This window comes from Mesoplodon bidens (genome assembly GCF_964165515.1).
Source record: "Mesoplodon bidens genome assembly, chromosome: X".
Taxonomy (NCBI): domain Eukaryota; kingdom Metazoa; phylum Chordata; class Mammalia; order Artiodactyla; family Ziphiidae; genus Mesoplodon; species Mesoplodon bidens.
Window position 1 is genome coordinate 54,429,685 of NC_138163.1, and position 23,632 is coordinate 54,453,316.

General features: G+C 46.4%; 1 protein-coding gene across 1 annotated transcript; it reads right to left on the minus strand.

The window, feature by feature from the left end:
* Nucleotides 1-289: 289 nt before the first annotated feature.
* LOC308608671 (dystrophin-related protein 2-like) lies at nt 290-22,501 on the minus strand (the record flags this gene model as incomplete). The annotated part of the gene is made up of 20 exons (XM_081221964.1): nt 22,352-22,501; nt 20,823-20,943; nt 18,576-18,844; nt 18,062-18,208; nt 17,537-17,615; nt 15,836-15,896; nt 15,459-15,520; nt 13,681-13,755; nt 12,330-12,531; nt 12,022-12,107; nt 9,968-10,125; nt 9,456-9,622; nt 7,184-7,295; nt 5,793-5,929; nt 5,406-5,471; nt 5,076-5,141; nt 4,039-4,182; nt 2,004-2,241; nt 737-857; nt 290-414 (listed from the first exon to the last, which is right to left on the minus strand). Exons 2-20 carry the CDS (start codon nt 20,935-20,937, stop codon nt 290-292), a joined length of 2,430 nt encoding a protein of 809 aa, XP_081078090.1. The 5' UTR covers nt 20,938-20,943; nt 22,352-22,501.
* Between the last annotated feature and the right edge of the window lie 1,131 nt (nt 22,502-23,632).

Sequence of the window (23,632 nt, forward strand, 5' to 3'; positions counted from 1 at the left end):
CAAGTGCCATTAGCCTGGGCTGCAACAGAATTGTACTTAAGGGATTGATCTCAAACTTGAAGATTAAAGGGCACATTTCTAGAGTCAGAGGAATCATGCCTCTCCCTCCCGCGGCCCTCACACACCCACCTCGCATACCATCGAATCCCTGCTGCTGCCTGGAGCCCAGATAACTCCGGCTGAGGAATGTGGGGCCCGTGGGGACTGGAAAGGTTAGGTGAAGGCTGAGGGAAGGCTTTGACCAGAACTGGGAGAGGACCGTGGACTATAGGATGGGGATCTGGTTCCATCAGGAGGCCAGCAGAGTGTTGGTAGTCACATCAGAACTTCGCACACTGGGGAAGGCATGGCGGAGCTTCTCCATAATGTCTTCCAAGCACAGGCTGACATCTTGGCTCTTTGACCCCACATCATCTGAGTTGGAGAAGAAAGATGTGTGAAGAGAACTAGAAATTCCCTTATGAGGCCAAGGGGCTGAGGTAGGATGCTGCCGGCTGAAGGGTGAACCTATAGCATTTGTGTCTTCCCGGCACGATGCTTAGGTACATATGAGGTACTCGACATACATTTGTGGAATAAAGGAATGAATGAATCAGTCAGTAAGCCAATCATCCCTGACCCTAAGCTCAAAGCCATGAGGAGAAACCAGTCCCAGCCCTAGCAGAACCTTAGGCAGGAGACCTGGGGCAAGACAAAGCCATGGAGGAAGGGGTCTGGAGGGGCTGGGGGAACTCACCTGCAGCTTGAGTGTCTGGAGTAGTCTGCCCTTTCTCCTGGGGGTGACTGCCTTCTGACTGCTGCGGAGAGGAAGCCAGGGACGAGCCTGCGGAGCCATTGCCATCCGATTCAGTATGTGGCTAGCAAGAGGTAAGGCATGACTTAAGTGGCTTTGCCTTCCTGACCTTACTTTGACAGACTCCCGAGCTCAGAAAGGTCCTTAGAGACATCATGCCCATCCCTTTGCCCTGGGACTTTAAGAAGCTTTTGGTGGTGCCCCAAACAGTGGTTTCCCCTTTCACGAAACTTCTTAGAATATTTAATTACTGAATACCCTCTTCCTTCAACAACATGTATCAAAGGCTCCCAGTTCTTCTAAGGATGCCATTGCCCCTAAATATCTCTTGCTGTCATTTCAGCTATAATTAAGCTATCTAGAACTCAATTCCCTCTGGAAATGTAGAGTTGCACACCTGATCCTTGGTTCATGACATAATATCGAATGTTAAGACCTCCAGGAATTCATCTAGAGGCCATCCCTTGGAGGATCTGGGGAAGAGGCATAGTGTGGTATTACCTGGTATGAATAATGACAATAATTATTCATAAATTATTCATTTATGAAATGTTTATTATAGTCCTGGCATCATGCCAAATTGTTTAAATGCATTATTTCATTTGACGTTCACCACAATTCCATGAAGTTGGTATATTTTTATCCCTGTTTTACAGATGAGGGAACTGGGGCTTAGTGAGGCTAAGTAACTTTCCTAACGTCCCACAGCCACTAATCGGCAGCACTACACTCAAACTCAGGGTTGTCTAACTCCAGAACCACACTACATCCTATACACTACCTCTCAAAGAGGAAAGGGACAAAAAGTAACAAGTGATCCCTTCACAATAAAAATCTTCCTGTTGCCAAGCATGTCCAAACTTGCTTCTTTCCAGCAAACATCAAAGTAGCAAAGTCAACGTCTTGGATGATTCTTTGAACTTTGTTCTTCCAATACCAGATTCAAATGGGTTGTGGGGAAGTGAGCCCTCAAAAGCCCTCCCTGAGCCCTAGGCCCCACGGTGGCTTGGATGGAGTGGAAGCTAGGTACAAGAGAATTGGCCAAGCGATGTGATATAGCAGCCCATTCCTCCCCCCAACTTTCCTGATTGCCAGCCCAGTTCTCTTCAGAAAGTCTTCCAACAGCCACCTCCCAGGAGCAAGAAGCACCTCTCCCTGGCCCGCCTGTGCTCGGAGGCTGCTCTGATTCTTCCCCTGGCCCCAGACTCACTTGCAGGAGCAGCTCCCTTAAGCGCTGCAGCTGGGACTCGAGTTGCTTGTTGTGGTCTTCAAGAATCTGCATGCGTGTCTCCAGGCGGCTCTTGTGCTGCCGAAGGATCCGGGCCTCAGCCAGCAGCTCCTCATTGCGGTGGTCCTGTGCCACCTCGGCAGAGCCCTCAGCCAGGGTGGGTGCCTCAGCAGCCTCCTCATGCTGCCACTTCAGGCGCCTCAGCTCCCCCTGGAGAATCCTGCCAAGGATGGAGAAGCCAAGGCCAATGACCTTCACAGGGTATTGACTGTCCAGGGCTCAGTGTCCCCTCATACCTAGGTGTGAGCAATCCCTCTGCTCTCCCATCCCCACCCCCACCCCAGCCCCCAAGCTGTGCTTTTTTTTTTTTTTTTTTTGGTCGCAGCATATGGGATCCTAGTTCCCTGACCAGGGATCGAACCCGTGCCCTCTGCAGTGCTGCAGTGGAAGTGTGGAGTCCCAACCACTGGACGGCCAGGGAAGTCCATCCCAGCCATGCTCTTGCTTGAATGGCCATATCCACTTCCTCTCCAACACATATGTCATTTACTTTGCCATCCTTAGGCCACAGAGCAGAGAGAGCTGACATTTCATATAACAAATGTCTCAGGGCTTTGATGTGCTGCTTCGGGGATTAATTCTGACCTTAAAATCGGGCAGAAACACAGTCTGCAAATAAATGAGGCATTAGGGCCACTGACTCACCCACTCCTTTTTTAGACTTTTAGATTCCAGGGGAAGATAAAACATAAACAAAGGATCACCCATCTTTCCTCTTCTCTCTACTACCCTCCTCTCTGACCCACTTTAAACACCCATGTTGAGTCATCAAGGAAACAGATTCCAAAGAGTTGGTCTCCTTTGGAGGACATTACTTTTTTTTTCTTTTTTGCAACAGAATCACTCTCTCCCTAGTGTTTCCCAGGGCCTCCCCACCACTGCTCTAGTGCAGTGCTTCTCAAACTATCCATAGCAAAAAAAAACAGGGGGATTTTTCAATCCATCATGGATCAGTAAATGGTCTGAATGTGCATAGCTAGTACACAGCTCACACCACACGTGACTTGCTGCCCAAATGCAACAACACTCACCCTGGCCTATACCCAATTCAATGAAGACAAGTCACTAATTATGTGTGTGGATATTGTGGCAATGTCAAATTGCTATGAAAATTTCTAAAAGTTTACTCTTTATTTATGTATTTATCTTGTCTTGAACCAGTAACAAATACTTTGCAGATAGGCCCTGTTCTAAGGACTTGCTAATCCAAATACAGTCTGTAGGCCTGAGGCATGGGCATCCTTTAGGAGCTGGTTAGAAGTGCAGGAACTACGGCCCCACCCCAGACCTTCAAATCAGAATCTGCATTTCACCAAGCTTCCCAAGTGACTTGTATGCACACTAATGTTTGAGAATTACTTTTCTGGGGGTTGTTACTGATTCTACTACACACCCCCAAAGTGTCTTGGATGCTCCTCAGACTCCTGCTGCCCTCCATGCTTTACAGAGATCAGTGCCATCCCCATAATCTTCTTCACCTTCCCTCTTCCAGTGCTCAAATGCTCTATGCAGCATCCTCCTCCTCTTATTACTTTCACTAAGTGATAAGGACCTGTTTCCATTTCCAACAACTGAAAGTTCCTTGAGGGCAGAGGCATCGTCTCTTCTGTATTCTCTGTGTTTGCATTCTCTCTGCCTGTATCTATTGGGTACTTGGAGATATTTGGGTTGAGTTAAAAGGATTCAAATAATTATTAGGATAGCTAGCTTTTACTGAACACTTCCAATCAGATAGACACTGGCTAACACATTATATGCCTGATCATTTGATCTTCACAAGTGACCTTAAGAGGTAGGTACTCTTATCATCATCCCCATTTTACAGATGAGGAAATGGAAGATCAAAGAATATAAGTAACTTGTTCAAGGCCACATAGCTAGGATGTGGAAATTCAGGACTTGAATTACGCTGTCTGACTCTAGAACCCACACAGATCTGTGCCATTGCCACACCTACCGGTTCTCATCCTCTAAGTGGGCCAGGATCTTTTCGAGCTCCCCTTTGCTTTCAGTGGCCATGCTGCACGGAGCCTGCTGTCCAAAGGCTGGCTCCCGGTCTGTAATGGGGCTGGAGTGCCGCAGCAAGTACTGGTCCTCGTCTCTGTGTGGGGGTGGGGAGAGGAAAGAGGGGCCCAGGCACTGAAGTGAGAAACAGCTCAGTGTGTGAGTTCTCAGCTCCCACCTCAAGCCCCAGGAGAGCCACATGCTGGAGGATTCCCTCTCTAAGATACATAGAGAGGGAAAAGGCCATGTATTCAGGTTTAAGAGGGATAAAAGTGTTCAGAGGTGGCAGGGGTCATTATTGGGGGTAGTAGGAGAGAGTGTTTTCAGGATGCCGAGGCTCCTGGGTTCTACTTATAGTGACCTGGGAAACCATGAGTAAATTACTTCCCTTTCTGTGATGTTCCCCCACCCCACCCCGTTTCGCTTTCCCATCCCCAGGGGAATTGTGGCCTGCCTGAGTCCCAGTCCCAGGGCTGGATTTATCCGTGTAGCCAACAGTTCCTAGGTCCTCTGAGGAGGCCGGGGACCTCCCTAGAGATGAAGGGGCCCTTCTCTGGGCTATAGCACCAAGGAATCTCTCTGGCCACACTTCAGTCAAGTCCCTGGTATCACCCCAGGGTTGATGTGGCACTAGATGGGGCATTGGCATTTTGAGCATAAGATAATGGCTCATTTCTGCAACTTTAGTTGAGGACATATTCTTCTTCCCTCAGAGTTAGGAATAAAAGGATGGGATCTTGCAACAGAAAGGGACCTTGGCAGATGGCAGGGAGGTAGTTCATCCTTCATTACCCTGCTCGGTTGATAGAGGGCAGACTGCTTCTCTCATTCAATGCTGTGCCCAGAAAGCAGACTTCCTTCCTTAGGGTGTCAGGGACGCTATCCACACACAACCCACCTCCCACTGAGGATACACCCTCCCCAAGTGGTGGTAGAAAGAGATCCCAAAGGAGAGCTATTCCTGGCAAATATGCATCTGTGAAAACTCACATGCTGTCGTCTGGGGACAAGCTGTCATTAAAGAAGGGGCAATTTTGACTTTCCATCTCAGCAAGCCTAGGAAGAAAGAGCAGGAGCAGAAGGGAAAACAGTATGTGAAGACTGCCTTCATCTCAAGGACTGTAATCCCACAGGAGGATCATCAGGTTTGGGGGGCTGTCCCACTTCCCCCTCCCCCGCCCCAAACGTTAGGCCTCACTGGCTGCTGCAAAGCCCACTGTGCATGTCCCCCTGGCCCTGACTTCATTCTCTTTGCCCCACCTGAAAACCCCTTTCCCCCTTGGACTCCTTACAATTCCCCTCCCCCAGATCTGGTGGTACCTGCTGGCAAAATGCTCAATGCGGGAGTGTGTGTCAGCGTGTGGCAACATCGGGGAAGAAGCTGGCCTAGGAGAAAGCAGCAAAGACTCAGAAGACCAAAGACTGGGTAGCTGGGCAGCCTGTCTCCTCACCACCATCCTTCCACACCCCGCAACACCACCACCGAATTAGGGAGCTCCCAAGAGCTGATGGAAACAAGATACAGAGACTGGATTCTAGTCTGTTTCTCAGGTCAGATTCCTGGTCAGGCCCCAGCTGAACTGCCCTGTCAGTAGTTGGCTTTGCCCTGGAAGACGGCCCTAGGCCATGTGGGACTCAGCCCCTTCACAGCACGTCCCTAGGCTCAGTGAGGATGCCTGCAGCCCCTGCTCAGCTACCGGTACTCACGTCTCACTGTAGTCGGCCTCCAGCACTGATTGCACAGGCAGATAACCTCGCTGAGGGTGTTTGCTGAAATAATGCTTTGAGCGGAATTTGTTCTTTAAGGTAGTGGCAAAGTCCCTCATGTTCTCACTGGATGTGGTCTGGGAGGAGACAAGATAGAGGGGCTCACCCTAATGGGCTATTCTAGGGAGGTGTGGCCACTCCCCTGGAGCACGGACCATGACTGGTAGTCCACTCTTGTTCATATTTGCCACACCTCGCTCCTAGAAAAAGATCTAGAAGGATACATGCCAAACTGTGAACACTGCTTGCCTCAGGGAAGTTAGACTTGAGGGGTGGGGAACGCACTGAGGAGGAAAGGGGGCTCTGTTTTATACTTTAAACGCCTCTACATAATTTGAATCTTTTACAATGACCGTATATTTGTTAACTTGTAGATATCTTTTACAGAAATTCTAGGGATGTAGAAGATGAGCAGGAGCTAGACACTTATCAGTCTACCATCTCTAGCCAGTTTCCCATGTATGACGTTAATAATGTTTATTTCTAAATGATAATAAAAGAAAAATAAAGGTCAAGGTCACTGCTCCGATTGGGTCACACATGCTTCTGTGTCAACAGAATTTGGAGAAGAGATGACAGCTCAGGGAGATGGATTATGGAGATGGGGAGGTAAGGTGGGAGAGAGCAGTGGGGGGAGCTGGGGACATGCTTGGGACTTTGGGAGTATGTGTGGGGAGAGAGGAATAAAGGAGTTTAAGGCGCAGCGTCAGCTCAGGAAGCTAAGCCTGGAGGTCTGAGTCCTGAACATAGCAGAGGAGAAATTCTGTGGCTGGAGTTCAGGGATGCTGGGCTCAGGAAGCTAGGAAGGGCACAGTTTCCAACGAAAGCCCAGTTGATTTGGGGGACCCAGGTAAAGAGCGTACCCCCTTTTCACACAGGAGACTGAGTAATGAAGGTGAGCACAAACATTGGTATTGACTAGAAGGGATGGAAGCAATGACAAGGTAGCAGGTGAAGACCAGGGGACAGAAACAATCCAGGAAGCTAAGCAGGAAAAACTAAATTGAGCGATCGAAGGCTAGTCACCTGTAACTGCCTTGCTGTCTCTACTTTTTCCTGAGACTTCTCTCTGCAGGAGAATAGTGAGTGCCTTTTAGATGGCCAAGAATGTCCTGGGCTGCTGCAGCCAGCTACTGCCCCGGTGAGGGTGAGGGAGAAGCTCTGCTAGAAGGACAGCCCTGGATCCCCCAAATTGGTCAATCACCAGGCCTGTTTGGAGGATGCTCCCCCACGGAGAGCAGAATACAGTGAGCTAATGCTGGACAAAATGGATCAAGCACCCAGAAGCTGAGAGTTGCCTGCCCCTCCCGCCCGCCCCAGAGGTTCCATACCGGGGTGTAATACTCCATGATGGGATAATGAAGCTTGTTGCCCTTGCTGGCCCTGCCTGTCAGGAAGCAGGTCTGGCAGATGTCCACGTTAAATTGTTTCAGACTCCGATACCTTGGGGAAAGGACAGGTGGTAGGAAAGAGGATGCAATATACTATAATGACTTCCCCCTCCCCCAAACATCCAAATATACACATACATTAAAAGGGGGTGAGGCATGGAACAGTAACCTCCTATACGTGGAGCACTTAACCTCCTATGCATAGCAGTGATAGAGTCCTCACTAGATGACTAGTCTTACTCCAGAGACCACAGATCTCCATGAAATCACATGCTCAGAATCCCAGGAAGTTCGGGAAGTAGCCCTGTCTTACCATCTTTTTTAAAAGGAAGGGTGGGATAAACAACAAGGTCCTACTGTATAGCAGAGAGAACTATATTCAATATCCTATGATAAACCATAATGGAAAATAATATTAAAAATGTATATATATATATATATATATATATGTATAACTGAATCAATTTTCTGTACAGCAGAAATGAACACAACATTGTAAATCAACTATACTTCAATGAAAAAAATAAAAGGGAGGGTGGGACGGGGTAAAGAGCTCATTATATCAAATAACCTTCTCAACCAAGGTGGCCTGAAAGGGTCCAGTTTCACAGGTATGACCACCTTCCTTGGAGAAGGCACACTTTCAATATGAAGACAACTGATTCTATCAGCCGTGGGCAAGTGGGCTAAAAATTATTCCCCAAAGTTATTTATAATAATAACTCTATTATAACTGAATATAGACTAGCCCTTCAGATCCAATTCCAAAGCCTGATTGGACTGGCCAGACCTAATAGCATAGTATGGTGAAATGTCTAGACTTAGAGCAGTCAGAGGATCCGACATCGTATCCTGGAGCTACACTAGCCAGCAGTGTGAACTCCACCTCTGTGCCTCATTTGCTTGTGACAAAGTGAGAGAGTGGCATGGACATACATACACTACCAAATGTAAAGTAGATAGCTAGTGGGAAGCAGCCGCATAGCACAGGGAGATCAGCTCGGTGCTTTGTGACCACCTAGAGGGGTGGGATAGAGAGGATGGGAGGGAGGGAGACGCAAGAGGGAAGGGATATGGGAACAGATGTATATGTATAACTGATTCACTTTGTCAAAAAGCAGAAACTAACACACCATTGTAAAGCAATTATACCCCAATAAAGTTGCAAAAAAAAAAAAAAGCAGGGTGGTTGTAAAGAGAGTATGTGCTAGTGCTTTAAAGTGGTAAAAACAAGCATTTTATGATGAAAGCCAAATTCAGGATAGCGGCTACCTTTGTGGGGACAGGAGGGAAATGTACTCAAGGAAACTTCAAATATATTGTTTTATATAGTATATAAAATATGTATATAATATATAAATTTGTAGATATATAAATGTATTATATAATATATATAAATATATTGTAAAATATTGTTTGTTTCTTCAGCTTGGTGGTGGGTGCCCACCGTGGGGCACTGGGGCCTGCTCATACAAGCTCACGAGAGCTGGTTGTTAAAATTTCAGGAATTTTCCAAGCCAGTTGTTAAATATAGCCATTATTTAAAAATTAAATTGTATAAACTCACAATTAAGCAAATGGTATTAAAAACAAAGGTAATAAATACTCAAACTCATCACTTCCTATTTCACTATTATCTATGCTCTCGAGGTTGTCTACATTTGTTATACCTGGTGGTGGAAATACTATAAATGGTGTGCAACTGTGCATCTCTTCCTGACCTCCTATGGGTAGCCTGACACTGGCCACAGTGGGAGTATTTACATCATGGAAATTAGCCAATGCTATATCACGTTTCTCTTTTGCTTTCTAGAGAGTAGCACATTCGCCAGCACACCTTTTGGTGCGTAGGTGTTCTCATATGTCAGGATGTTGGGGGCTTCTGGGTTCTACTTAATGCTCCCTGGGAAACAATGAACAAATTACTTCCCTCTCTGTGCTGTTCTCCCACCCCACCCCCTTTTGCTTCTCTATACATTTTTCTAGGTCTGAATACTTCATAGCACAACTAACAGAAAAAAATTTCATCATTTTTGAGTTTTTTAAAAATTAAACATTCTGCAGTAGAAAGGATTATAACAGTATATAACAACATACAATAGATTAGTTGTAATTATATAATTATGGAATGCCCTGTTTTGCAATATATGATTTATATGTAACATGGCCTATTTATTATTAGTATCACTCCAGCAGGTATTGCTTTCCCTACCTGAAGCCTTTGATGGGGCACTGCCTACAGATAGAGCACTTGGTCTGATGCTTCACTTGTTCAGCAATGGTGACCCGATGCAGAACAGCCAGCCACACCATGGACTGGGGCTCCAAGTTGACCCATTCCAGGAACTGTGCAGCTTCAATGACTGGCTTCCCAGTGCTCTAGAGAAACAAGAAGCCCAGTAGTGATGTTGGAGGCCCAGTGTCTTGTGCCTAGAATGGCAGCCCTCAGGGGAGGAGGAGAAACAGCAAGACCTGGTTGGACTCTGGGTTAGACTGTTCTCCAGAGGTGTCCACCTTCTACCCTGTCCTAGTTGACCTGGTGCCCTCTCCTCAGGACTCTGACCCTAAAAGCCCAGAGAACCCTCTGCCCTGTTGCTCCAGCCCAACAAACTCCCTCGCATCTGAGTACTTCAGATCAAAAGCCCAGCTCTCAGTCCTCCCTCCCTTCTTCCCAGCCCCTGTCCCATCATTCCTCCTTCCCTCCCTCCCCAGTTCCATACTCACAAAACGGAAGCAACTACGGACGCTGGGCTCCACGTTGCTGCCCCCAAAGGCCGCCACTTCCCCCAGCTGACGGGGCACCTGAATGGCCTCATGAAGCAGGACACCAAGGTGGCGCTGGTCACACTGGCTGCCTGAGTTGGCCACTTGGCTGAAGAGGTCTGCTGGCCCCACCATAAGTCATGGCCAAGCCCGATACAGGGATGGCCAGAGAATGGTGTGAGGAGAAAGAACAGAAAAAGAAGACAGGGAAAGAGCACATTGACTTAGCTAATGACTTTTGAAACTGGAATACCTAAAGGTCCATCCCTGACCTTCTAGAAGTCCAGGAGTTCTAAAAGCAGCATTCCTCTGGGTTCAGAGAGAAAAAAGTGAGTCAGACACAAAGACAGAGAGCATCAGAAAGACAATGGGAGAGAGGGGTGAAGACAGAGAGCAAGCTGTGTGTGAGAGCGGTGCCAGACACAGATATGACACTGCTGGGAAAACACAGTCTCAAGAAGCAAGATGAAGGGGTGTGGGGTTCAAGGGTGCCTGAATATGAGTTGCAGTCAGTCTGCCCTCTCCCCTCCTGTTCATGTAGGAATCTCTCAGTTATCCACACAGATGAAAAGAAACACTGGCATGGATAATCCAAAAAAAGGGGATAATTCAACACACTTGATCATCTAAGAATTCACTCTAAATCACTGTGGAACAAACTATGGTACTTATATATTTGAGCATGGTCTATATCTGCCCTTGTGGGAACTCCCCCGTACCACCCCAACTTTAGAAAACCTCCTCCAGAGGTTCTTGTCTGTCCGTTTCATACGTCACCTAAGGCCCAGAAAAGGAACAGAACCAAAAGACAGAGGGCCTGGGGTTTATTTCTGGATCCATTACTGACTAGCTTGTAAAACCTTGGGTAAGTCATGAACCTCTCTATGCTGCAGTTTCCTTACTTATAAACAGAGACTAAATCATCACTGTCCATCCCGTCTCAAAGGAACATTGGGAGGAATAAATTATATCATAGCTATGAACATACTTTGAAAAGTCTTTTTCCCTGTAAATCTTTCCTAGACGCTGTCCTCACTCTGCTGTGCTCTGATATAGTACATATCCTTTGCCATTCAGATTATTCTAATTAGCACTCTAAAAAATGCTTTCTGTGTACTTCTGTATCCTCTTCTGGACTGTAAACCACTTGAGGCAGGGACCATGTCTAACTGGACCTTGTACTCACCACATGTAGCACAGTGGTCAACGCACATTAAACACTTGACACTAATGATGCTGTTGCAGAAAAATGCAAAATGCTGTACAAATGATGGAGGATGGAGGGGAAAGCAAAGGTACTGTACACCAGAGAGGTTCAAACCTACAGAATTACATGTTGTCCACCTCCCAGATAATGGGGATTATTGCACACCACCCACGTGATCACATGGGAAGTCTCCAACAGAATGTGTGACCTAGTTTTTTTTTTTATTAATGTATAGCTTTTTATTTTATTTCAGATGGCTGTGTTGATGATGCAGGTTCTCAGGAAACCCCCAAAACCATAAATGCCTTTCAAAGCTTTTGACAGTCAGGGTAAATTGAACAATTCTCAGTGATGTATTATATAGTAAAAACCATTCCATTTATAAAAACCAGCACACACCTGCCTCGTAAACAATAAAACTGTCCTCTTCCACATTTGTGTGATGTGGTTTGAGCTTCAGATTGGGAGAGGGCTAAGCCTGATAGGCCAAAGGGAAATGGAACTAGAAAGTCCAGGTCCTGGGTATCCCAGGTTCCCAACTCAGATCCCCATCAAGTAATTACACCACATCAGAGGAAACCAATGCCCTTGGAGTAACAGTGGGAATAATAACAGGCCTTAGACCCATCTTGGCCTTTGGCTGTTGTGGATTCTTTGCAATAACTTGGACCAGGAAGCATTACAAGGTAGCCTGAGTAGCCCTCTGCTGAGTCATAAGACTGATCTTCTGGTTATCTTAGACTTTTCTTCCTCCCACCACACCTCTCCCTCCACACAACTCTACTCCAAACTTTGGAGTTGTACTCACACTGCAGTTTTTCCTTCACTTCTGTGCCACACAGGCATGCAATGCCAGTCTTAAAGGACAATGCCCGCATCTTTCCACTGCGACCACTAGGTTTAAAAGAAGAGACTGAGAATATGAATATCTGTAAAGGGTTAACATCTTGGCAGTCATGTCCCTCACAGGGTTGATCCCAGCAGGGCTCTGTGCCAGCCATGCCCCAAGCTGAGCTGAGTCCAAGTGCACCAGGGGAGCAATTCCTTCCCACCATGCCCACTCCAGATGTCCCACTGAATTTCACCATGGAGGCTGTCAGGGCTGCAAGTCCTTACCTATCAAAAACATTGAGGAGCCAGTTGAGGCTCATGTCCACACAGAGTGGCACATTGACCAGGATGCCTCTTTCCTCCTCCAGCCGTTCATATAAGGCAGTCAGGCAGTGAATGACCTCCACCACATCCATTACATGTTCACTGGCCTGCAGATCATGCTCATTGAAGATCTCCAGGGCTGTGGTTAAAGTTACCAGGTCCACTGGGAAGGAAAGGAGAGAAGGAGAAACTATAGCCAAAAGTAGAACACCAGGGACTAGACAGGAAGATACGGCCACCAGCATCACCAAATCTGACTCAATCTCCAGACTAACCATCTGTAAGTATGAAACAAGCTTGCCCTTTACCAAGACCCTCAACCCAAGTAAGGAGAAGGCAGCAGAAGGCCCCCTAAATTAACCCCAAATGTTTCTATACCCAAATGTTTCTTGACATCAGTTTCAAGAAGATGGTGGGATTTGGGTAAACTCCCAGGGGTTGAATACCACTTTTTTTTAACTTTCTTTGTCTTTACACGCATTTCAACTGCAAATAAGTTGGTCTGTGAACCTCGTTCTGAAAACCTAGTCACTGGTTATGAAGGCTCAGGTATGCCTGGGTAAATGTGACATAACTCAGGAGGATTTTTTTTTTTTTTTTTGCAGTACGCAGGCCTCTCACTGTTGTGGCCTCTCCCGCCGTGGAGCACAGGCTCCGGACGCACAGGCCCAGCGGCCACGGCTCACAGGCCCAGCCACTCCACGGCATGCAGGATCCTCCCAGACTGGGGCACAAACCTGTGTCCCCTGCATCGGCAGGCGGACTCTCAACCACTGCGCCACCAGAGAAGCCCAGGAGGATTTTTTTAACTACCTCCAATGCTGGAATCAGCCTAGCCAGATAACCTGGTCCAGGAAGACTGAATGGACAGTGTCTCAGAGAAAAGACAGAAGGCACATTATATATGCAGCCATGTTGTCCCCTAACCACTGGCATTCGCTTCAACAGTTCTGCTGCTACATCCAATAACCCCAAGATGGTGAAAGAACACAAGCCTCCAGTGGCTCCAAACCATTTGCTGGGATACTTCTTGCCATAAAACACTTGCTTGATTATCCGTTTTGGGCAGGGAAGAAGGGACAAGGAAGAGGATAGCTGTGGGTTAATTTGGAAATAAGTCTGGGGGTTGGGGAAAATAGAAGGGCCTTGGAAAAATCAGGTGCCCACAGCCAGCATATCTCAGCCTTTGGAGAGTCCCCACAAAGCCAATCTACAGCACTGGGCAGGTGGGATGAAAGTGGGAAACAGTCAACAGATGAGGAAGGGTAGGTGTGGGGTGAAGGCTATAAGGGAAGTGTAATGGGAGACTTACGACGCAGTGCCTTCTGGACTCTGCGTAGCTTCATGGCAGTGCGGTAAGCTGAGAACTTAATGTTGTTCAGATCAGCTGCAGAGAATGGAAGGAGACCCACTCATATCAGGGAAATGCAAATTAAAACCACAACAAGATACCATGTTACACCTGCCAGATTGGCAAAAGTAAAAGTCTGACAATAGCAAGCGTCAGCAAAGATGTGGATGAATGAGAATTGCTGGTGGAAGTGTAAACTGATACAATCACACTGGAAAACAACTTGGTATTACCTAGTAAAATTGAACATTCATATATTCTATGACCCAGCCAGCTATATATCCTAGAGCAGTGATTTTCTCATGTTTTGCTTGTTTGTTTGACCAAGCAGCACAGTTCTTGTTAGCTCCAAACTAGAAACGACCAAAATGTCCATCAGTAGTAGAATGGCTGAGGAAACTGTGGTATATCCAATGGAACACTCCATGGCAGTGAAAATGAATGAACTATAGTCACATGCATCAACATGGGTAAAATTTACCACATAATAGTGAGTCTCTCTTGGCAGTCAAAGATAAGGTGCATGAGAGTCATATTTGTAGCCTGGATAGTATCTTTCAAAGAAGATCTAGTACACATCTATAAGCATGATTACCTAATGTGATGATAAAATCGTTCAGGGAGAGTATAGAGCTTCCAGTTGAGGGAGGTGCAGAGGGGAAAGGAAAGAAGGCTACTGGAAAAAGCACAAGGACTCACTTCCACCCTCACCTGCTTGTTGAATAGGATTCCCTTCTATTTTTTTTAATTTATTTTTTATTGAGGTAACATTGGTTTATAACATTTTGTAACTTTCATGTGAACGACATTTTATTTCTACTGCTGTATACCCTACAAAGTGCTCACCACCAAAATTTAATTTCCATCTGTCACCATACAGTTGAACCCCTTTACCCATTTCAACTTCCCCCTACCCTTTCCTCTCTGGTAACCACTACTCTGTTCTCGGTATTTATGTGTTTGTTTTTCTTTTGTGCATTTATTTTGATTGTCTCTTTTTATATTCCACATATAAATGGAATCATATGGTATTTGTCTTTCTACTCATGTCACTCAGCATAATATCCTCAAGGTCCATCCGTATTGTCACATGTGGCAAGATTTCATCTTTCTTATGGCTGTGTGTGTGTGTGTGTGTGTGTGTGTGTGTGATCCAGCTATCCCACTTCTGGGTATTTATTCAAAGAATATAAAAACACTAATTCAAAAGGATATATGCACTCCTATGTTCATCACAGCACTATTTACAATAGCCAAGACATGAAAACAACCTAAGTGCCTATAGACAGATGAATGAATAAATAGGATATGGTATATATATATATATATATATATATATATATATATATATATATACACACACACACACACACACACACATACACACACACACACAATGGAATTGTGTATTCCACACAATGGAATACTACTCCCTTATATTCTTTTTTTTTTTTTTTTTTTTGTGTGTGTGTGTGTGTGGTACGCGGGCCTCTCACTGCTGTGGCCTCTCCCATTGCAAAGCACAGGCTCCGGACGCGCAGGATCAGCGGCCATGGCTCACGGGCCCAGCCGCTCCGCAGCATGTGGGATCCTCCCAGACCGGGGCACGAACCCGTGTCCCCTACATCGGCAGGTGGACTCCCAACCATTGCGCCACCAGGGAAGCCCTCCCTTATATTCTTATAGGACAAAGGCAACTGTATAGACCTCCACACTATACAGGAAACTTGAATTCTTACCTAGGGTTTGGTATAACTCAGTCATCTTGGGATGGTCCCAGCATGTGGTCTGAGCCTGGTGGCTACAAACAGAAGCATCAATAGTGCCAGGGTCTATACCACCCCCCAACCCCTCAAACACACATGCACACACCCCTCAGCGATAGGTTGGATGCAAGGAGGAGCAGGATCTGAGGGTGAACCCTGAGGATCCCAAAGCACAAGGGTTCACCTTTACCAGGTAGAATCTTAAGCTCTTGAGATGAGTAGGAGGAAAAACTGGAGTGAATGGAGGAATCCCAACAGGTAAGGGGTGAGAGGGATAGATAGAAAAAAAGACAGGAAAAGGAGGGGGTGGGCAGGTGACTGACCCATTTCCGATTCAGATGATCACTCACTTGATATAGTAGGGAACTTTATTGGGTGAAATTGCTCTTTCCCAGGGAACCTGAACAGAGGCTGGTGAGAGAGAAGAGAAAGAGAAAGAAGCTGACTACTAATGCTCTTCAGGCCCCTGGTTACTCCCCTGCTCTATCCTCTCAAAGAAATAGTTAAGCCCAAAAGGGGATGCCTGACTCTCATTGCCAGCTCTTAACAGCCCCTGAGCATGGGGTAAACACTTTTAAGGAACACACTTCTCTCCCTGACGTTTGGGTGAGGGAAGGAGAAGAGGTTGTCACTGGTACCCTCATGTGCCAGAGACATGACAAGGGCATGAACAGGTGGCCTTGGCCACCCTATCTTCTCCCTGAGCTGTCTGCCATTTTATCCATTCAGCAGAAGGCAGCTAGTGTGCTGCTGTGTATATGAAGTGGACCCTACTTTCCTCATGGGGCTCAAAGCCCTTCCCCCAGAAGGTCAAGCTTCTCAGTCCTGTGGGACAATGGGGAATGGGACTGCTCACTCCTCTCCGGTGAGGAACTCTCGAAAAGGTGTCTCTCTCTGCTCTGTGTCTTTAACATACGGATGCTCCAGGAGAGGCTCAGTCACCTGGCCAACTTCCTCATTGCAGTTTCCCTGGGTACAAGAGCCCTCTGCAGGTGTATCTGCATGCCAGTGATTATAATTCAATAGTTCTAATTACCATTAACATTGGTTAAGTTCCTACTATGTGCCAGATACTCTGCTGAATGCTCTGTGTGCATATCTAATTTTCATATCTGTACATTCCCACTATCTCCACGGCTGCCACCCTGATCTGGGTCACCATCATCCCTCATCTAGATGGTTGCAGTATGCAATATGCATCCTGAAAGGTCTCCTTCCTCCCACTCTTGCCCCCCAACACTCTGTTAAAACATAAGCCGGATCATGTCATCCCTCTGCTCAATCCCTCCAGGCCCTCCATGCTCTGGCCTCCTGCTCCCATTCTGACCTCTTGCTCTCTCCCCTCGTCACTCAGTTCTACACTGGCCTCCTTGCTGTTCCTCAGGTATGCCCCTGCCTTACGGTCCTGGAAGTTGTTGTTCCCTCTGCTCTTCCCTAAGATATCCACATGGCTCATTCCTTCACCTCCTTGAGGTTTCCACTCAGTTGCCTCCCTCATTAAGTCCAGCACTCCCTAATTCACGTCTTCCCTGCTTTCCTTTTTTCTCCATAGCACTTGTCACCGATTGACTTTATATATATTTTCCTTATTTGTTTATGGTCTGGCTTCCTCCTGTAGAATGTAAGCTCTCCACGTCCAAGGATTGTTGTCTATTTTGTTCACTGATGTAGTCCCAGTACCTAGAACAGTACCTGGCCCACAGTAGGCCACCAAGAAATATTGCTGGAACAATAAAGTCATTTAATTCCCATAACTCTACCAGCTATGTAATATTTTCCCTCTTTTTACATATGGGAAAATTGAGGTTCAAAAAGGTTAAGGTATTTTTTTCAAGCTTGCACAGATATAAAGTCGAGCAGCTGTGACTCAGATCCAGGTCTCTCTGGCTCAAGAGCCTGTCCTTTTAACCACTACACTACACTGTTTTATCCTACTGCTTCTTAGATGCCAAGGTACACTGCGCTCCCACCAGGCCCCCAAGGGACAAGAGTAGACCCTCTTGGAAGGTGGCTGAGTTTCTACCAAGTGAAGCTCAGTTTGTCTCACATACAGGAGAGGAAGTACTGTGACCCAGGCCCAAAGTCCCGGTGGGCATCCTGGAGCTGCTTAAGTCTCTCACCAACTGACACCTATGGAAAGAAGGTGCAAGAAGTCAGTGGACTCATTCCAGGTATCCAGGGTAGGATTTCCACGTGCCTCTGACAATCTTTGTGAATTCCCTCAGAGGCTGCCTCTTCTCCAGCTCCAGATCCTCCCACCATTCACCCAAATCCTAGCCTTCCCATGGCACTCCCAGGGGTCAGAGAAGAGCATCCCTAATTCCAGGCCACAGTCACCCTTCATCTGCCCCTGTCTACCCTGAGGGGCAGACAGGCCCCTCTCAGACCATTTTAATCACTTCCTGCAGTTTAGAGGTTGAGAAGCCTGTTTCCTGGCCCCAAATTCTCCACAACTCTTTTCCCACATAGATTCCAATTCAATGCCCCTTCACTTCCTTCGGGCCTGGGTAAGTGGCCCCCCAAGCCTAGTTATACCAAGCCTTTTCCTCATGCCTCATTCCAGGCTTCTCTTTTACCTGTAGCTGTTTCCACCGGATGTTGATCTGCTCCAGGGCCCGGGAGTTCTCCATTGACAAGTGCACATCAGAAATGGCAAGTTGATGGGCCAGATCATTCACCAACTTCACTCCATCTTTCATGGGGAAGAATTCTTCTTTGAATAGCTATAGAGCCAAAACCCAAGTGCCACAGTAGGTAGAAAATAGGAAAGAGGAACCATTAGTCATTTTAATAGCGCAACCTCAGTGCTTGCCTATTAGGGCAACCAGACTAAGGTGTGTGCGTGGTGGGGGGGCATTGTCCTTATCCTCTTCCTTTTCTACTTTCAGAAGACACCAGGGGAAAGAGAAGCCAGTAGAAGGGCAGAGGAGACTTCAGCTAAACCAGCCCCCAGATCTAGCACAGAAACTGGGACAGACTCTATTGAAGTCCAGGGCAACAATGGAGCCTCAGCAGCAGGAACACTGTCAGGGTCTGTGAGGAACATCTGGTCCCGGGGTGGACTGTAGCCACGGGAGGGGGCCTGCATACCTTAAGAGCCTGGATGTGCTCAGGAAGTGAATCAATGAAGAGATCCCCAATGGGCTCCCAAGTGGCTCGGACTCCCTCGGCCTGAGTCAGAGTTGCGCTTAATTCCTCCATTGCCCCTTGGATCTCCAACAGCTGCTCCAGAGTGCGTTCAATGTGGCGGTGCTGGTCCACGCAGCGGGCTGTCAGCTTCTCCCATAGTTCACTGGCCACTGTTGCCTGCTTCCACACAAAGCGGCTAAGATTCTGGATCCGCTGTCTGGGAGAGGTATCTGCATGGGCAGGCACGAAGTCAGGTCAGGCCAGCCAGGCAAGGATAGCCATGGAAAGACAGAGACAGATAGCCCTTTGTAAAATGCGTGTGTGTGTGCATGTACGTGTGTATATATATTCATACACACACAAATACATTTTTTTTCATAGTTGAGCTCCTTTGGAAGATTCAGCTTTTTAAAAAATTAAAATTTTTATTTTGAGTTCGCTGTAGATTCACATGCAATTATAAGAAATAATACAGAGGGACTTCCTTGGTGGCACAGTGGTTAAGAATCCGCCTGCCAAAGCAGGGAACATGGGTTTGATCCCTGGTGCAGGAAGATCCCACATGCCGTGGAGCAACTAAGCCCATGCACCAACCACAACTACTGAGCCTGCACTCTAGAGCCCACGGGACACAACTACTGAAACCCAAGTGCCTAGAGCCTGCGCACCGCAATGAAGAGTAGCCCCCACTCGCTGCAGCTAGAGAAAGCCTGCACGCAGCAGCAAAGACCCAAGGCAACCAAAAATAAATTTAAATAAATAAATAAATAAAGCTTTCCTGTGGTCTCACATCACTTCCAGCTCCTGCCTAAATTCTTAAAAAAAAAAAAGAAAGAAAGAAATAATACAGAGATCTCATGTACCCTTTAGCAAGTTTCCCCAAATAGTAACTACTTGCAGAACTATAGTATAATATCACAACCAGGATACTGACATTGACATAATCCACCAATTTTGTTGAGTTCCCCAATTTTACTTGTACTCATTTCTCCCTCTCTCTCTCTCTCTCTCTCTCTCTGTGTGTGTGTGTGTGTGTTTTGTTATACACGATTTTATCACATGTGTAGGTTCATGGACTCACCACCACAGTCAAGAGACCATACAGGTGTTTTCCACTTATTATATCATGAGGATTTCCTCATATTCTTAAGAAATGGGCAAGGTAAAGAGTGAGCAAAATATTTAAGACGTGTAGTGAGGCAAGTCATTGAGTCCTATTCACGTGACCTTGGAATGCGATTTTGCATTAGTGTCTGCTGCCCACTTCCTTCCAAAAAAGGGAGGTATTTTATGAAGACCCAACAAAGGAGAGGTTAGTATAATTTGCCCAGCCTTTCCACCTAGGCTCCTAAATTGTAAGTTTCCTCTTCCTCCCTCAGACCTCCCCTCAGACGTAGATTCAGAGCCCCCAAACTCCAGACTAATTGGAATTGTCCTGCTCTCTTGAGCTCGTTCTATCTGAGGCCCATTGGACAGTAAATTGAGTACTAGTCAGTACTCAGTAGGAGGGGCTCAAGGTAAACTGAGAGGGTCAACAGCACTGACAAAAGGCTGCAGTAACAAAGGGTCCTTTCAGGCTATACATAACCAGTCTCAGAAGGTTGAAGCCTCTTTCTAGAGAAGAGGGCGTGCTGGGCCACCACTCAGACCTGAGCACCACGGATCCCACCCTGCTGCCTTATTTAAACCTAGACCTAAAGTGACCCGCTCTATTGATGAAAGGGGGCCAGAACTCACCAGGGTCAGAATTAAAGAGTCATGATCAGTTCTCTTTTCAAATGCAATCACCAAAACTTTTAGATTTTTTTTAAAGGTTCTTATTTTCTGGTTGATTATAGCAGTGCCACATGCCTCTCTATGTTGTAATAAAGCAGTATGCTTTTAAAGGACATACTACTACTTTTACTTACTGAGTTACTTTAATGCATTTGAGTCTTTTTTTTTTCTTTTTCATGCCTTATTAAATGGCCACACATGATGCTCCAGAGAGCTACATACAGCTTTAGGCCACACGCTCATCTCCCCTGCTCCGGGCTCTGTTCTCTTTGCTTTTTCTTATAGTGTGAATCTGGCTTCTTCCCAACTTTGGACTCCCAGGAGAAAATTATCCTCCTAGGTAACAGTTGAGAAAATGAGTTTGGGGAGGGCAGGAAGGTGTTTAATGGTTCACAGCTCAAGAAGAAGATGAAAGGGGGGAAGATCACCCACCTTTGCTCTCAGAGTGAGGCTCCTCTAACTCATCAAATGGGTGCTGGGACAGGAAGGCCTGAGCTGACTCCAACACAGAGTAGATATAGGGGCCCCGAGACTTGACATCTTCCATAAAGGCCTGTGAAGTTAGCAACGTGGTCAGTGGGGAAGGAAAGTCTTTCAATTGCTTTGAAATCCATCCTGCAATCGACAATCTTTCTTCTCCTCAGTGCAGCTTGATCCTTTGGCGTTATCCTGTATCTTTGGGCTACTCAGACTGAAGATGAGCAGTCTTCTCCTTAGGCAGAAGAATAACTCTGACACTGGAAGGTCTATTTACCCTGAAATGGGTCTGTCTATGACACAAGGTAGAGTGAAATGTGGGGACTCGGTGCTGGGAATCTTGGCTCTCTGGAAGACTCAGAAAGTCCTCTGTGAGGGGCTTAGACAAATCAAAGCCAGGATGGGCAAGATTTACGTTAAAATTTTAATAAGTTTTTTTGTTGAAATATACACTAATAAGAGTATACAAACCAAAAGTGTACAGCTCAATGAATTCCCATAAAGTGATTCAATCTCTGTAACCAGTACTGAGATAAAGGAACAGAACTCCACCAGCATCCTGGAAGGCTCCCTCATGACCCCTTCTGGTCACTCTCTCATTCCCCCCTCCCGCAAGGTAACCACTATCCTGACGTGTAACACCACCGATTAATTTTGCCCATTTTTGAACTTTATATAAATGGAATCATACAGTGTGTGCTCTTGTTTGTATTGGGCTCTTTTTTCACTCAGCATATTGTCTTTAAGATGCATCCACGCTGTGGCCCACATTTATAGTCTATTTTCTTGTTGTATGGTATTCCGTTCTGTAGTCATCTTTTAAATTGAGATATAAATGATCTATAACATTGCAGACGTTGAAGGTGCACAATACACTGATTTCAAACATTTATGTAATATGATTGCCATTAGCTAACACCTCTGTCACATCACATGATTATCATTCCTTCTGGTGCGTTCTGGATTCATTTTAAGAAGCATGTTGCTATTTTCTGATTATAGAGGTAATATATGTCACAGAAATCTTAGAAATCTCGGAAAAGTATGAAGAAGAAAATTAAAAAGAACCCTGATTTCATCACTTGGATTTAACCATTGTGAAGATTTTGAAACAGTTTCTTCTTCTGTGTGTATACATGTGTATACATACATACATATCTATTTTTATACAGTTAAGATCCACCTGTATATAGTTTTGGATCCTGTGGTTTTTCACTCAGTATTATATTATGTTCATTTTCCCATGTCCCCATTACAAATCAGGGCAGAATTTTAAGGGAGGTCAATATTTGATGGGAAGAATAGAGGGGAAAGATTTGACTTATTCTCTGGAGTACTATCCACAGACCAGTAGGACTGTACACAGCTTCCTGTGACTTTAAGCATCTAAGCAGAAACTGGGCATCCATCAGTCAGGGTGTTGCAGAAGAGATCCCTTCCCGATGGAGAGGCTACACACCACGGCCTCTGTAACTCTAACCTACCGCGTGCGTCTCCTTCTCCTGTTGCACCAGGGCCACATCCCCTTGTAGGGGCAGCTGAGCTGACAATTCCTCATCCTTTTGGCTGAGCCAGTCAATAATCTCTTGGAGAGGGAGCTGAAGCTTTCCACTGTGATCTGAGAAGGCCTCTAGGCGGGCGCTGCACACAATGGTAAGACCAGTGATTTTCAATCCTCTTGTTAAGTTGCAAAACATTCTTCCCCAACAAATACATATGTGGAACCTTAATATATAAACAGATGAAAGAGGTGTTGCTCTGATCAAAGTGGGAGGAGGCCCGGAGCCCTCCCTCTGACCCACCCACAAAGGCTCCCAAGGCACCTCCAGAGGGAGTACGGTACCAAAACACTTGGCAGACGTCAGTTAATTCAGTTGAGTGTTCAGCATCACGCTGAGAAGGGTGGCGAACTGAGCAAGGCCATTAGAGGTGACAGCTGTCTGGCTGCCTTGTTGTCCTAGAGGACCTCAAGTCATGCCAAGCTGCTCATCCTCAGAGGCTTCTTGGAGGCTGCCTTCTGAGCAGAAGCGGATGAAGTAGGTGGAAAGGGCGTGTCAGGTGGCTGAGTTTGGGCACGCACGTGTGTGAGGCTGCATACAAATACAAGCAGCCCAGGGGTCCCAAAGGATGAGGACAACATAGGCTAGAAGTTGGACATATGGAAGGAGGAAAATGGGTACCACATAATCACTTTTGCTTGCCTTCCCCCACAAATGAGCCATGAGCTGAGGTCCAAGTGGTAGGAAGCCAGAGGCCAGCCCAGGCTGTGTGCATCCATCGAGCCCATTCCCCTCAGCCGACAGTGCTAACTAGTCATTGCATCCCTACCACCTGGGCCAAGCCTTTTACCTACATTTTTGCTTCCACTAATTCTCAGAGCAACCTCGTGAGGTAGGCACTGCTATTACCCAGAGAGGTTAAGTAATTTGTCCAAGGTTACACAGTTAAGTCACTGGTACAGTGATGATTTGAACTCAGGTTTGTCTGATTCCAGAGCCTGCATTCTTTCAACTTCTCCACACTCTTCATCCCCGCCAGAACCCACCAGAAGCCAGGAGCTTGGTCTTTGATAATAGGGAATAGAGAGGGAAAGTGTGTGTGTGGGGGGGTGGTGGCAGGGGTTATAGAGAAGGGTAGAGGAAAGAGGAACAACTGATACAGAAATTGCCTTCAGGCTCTTACTGATTCGCCCTTAGTTTGGGGAGGCATGGGTGGGTGATAAGCAACAGACAGGAATAGAGGGATAAAAAGATGGGAAAGAGAGT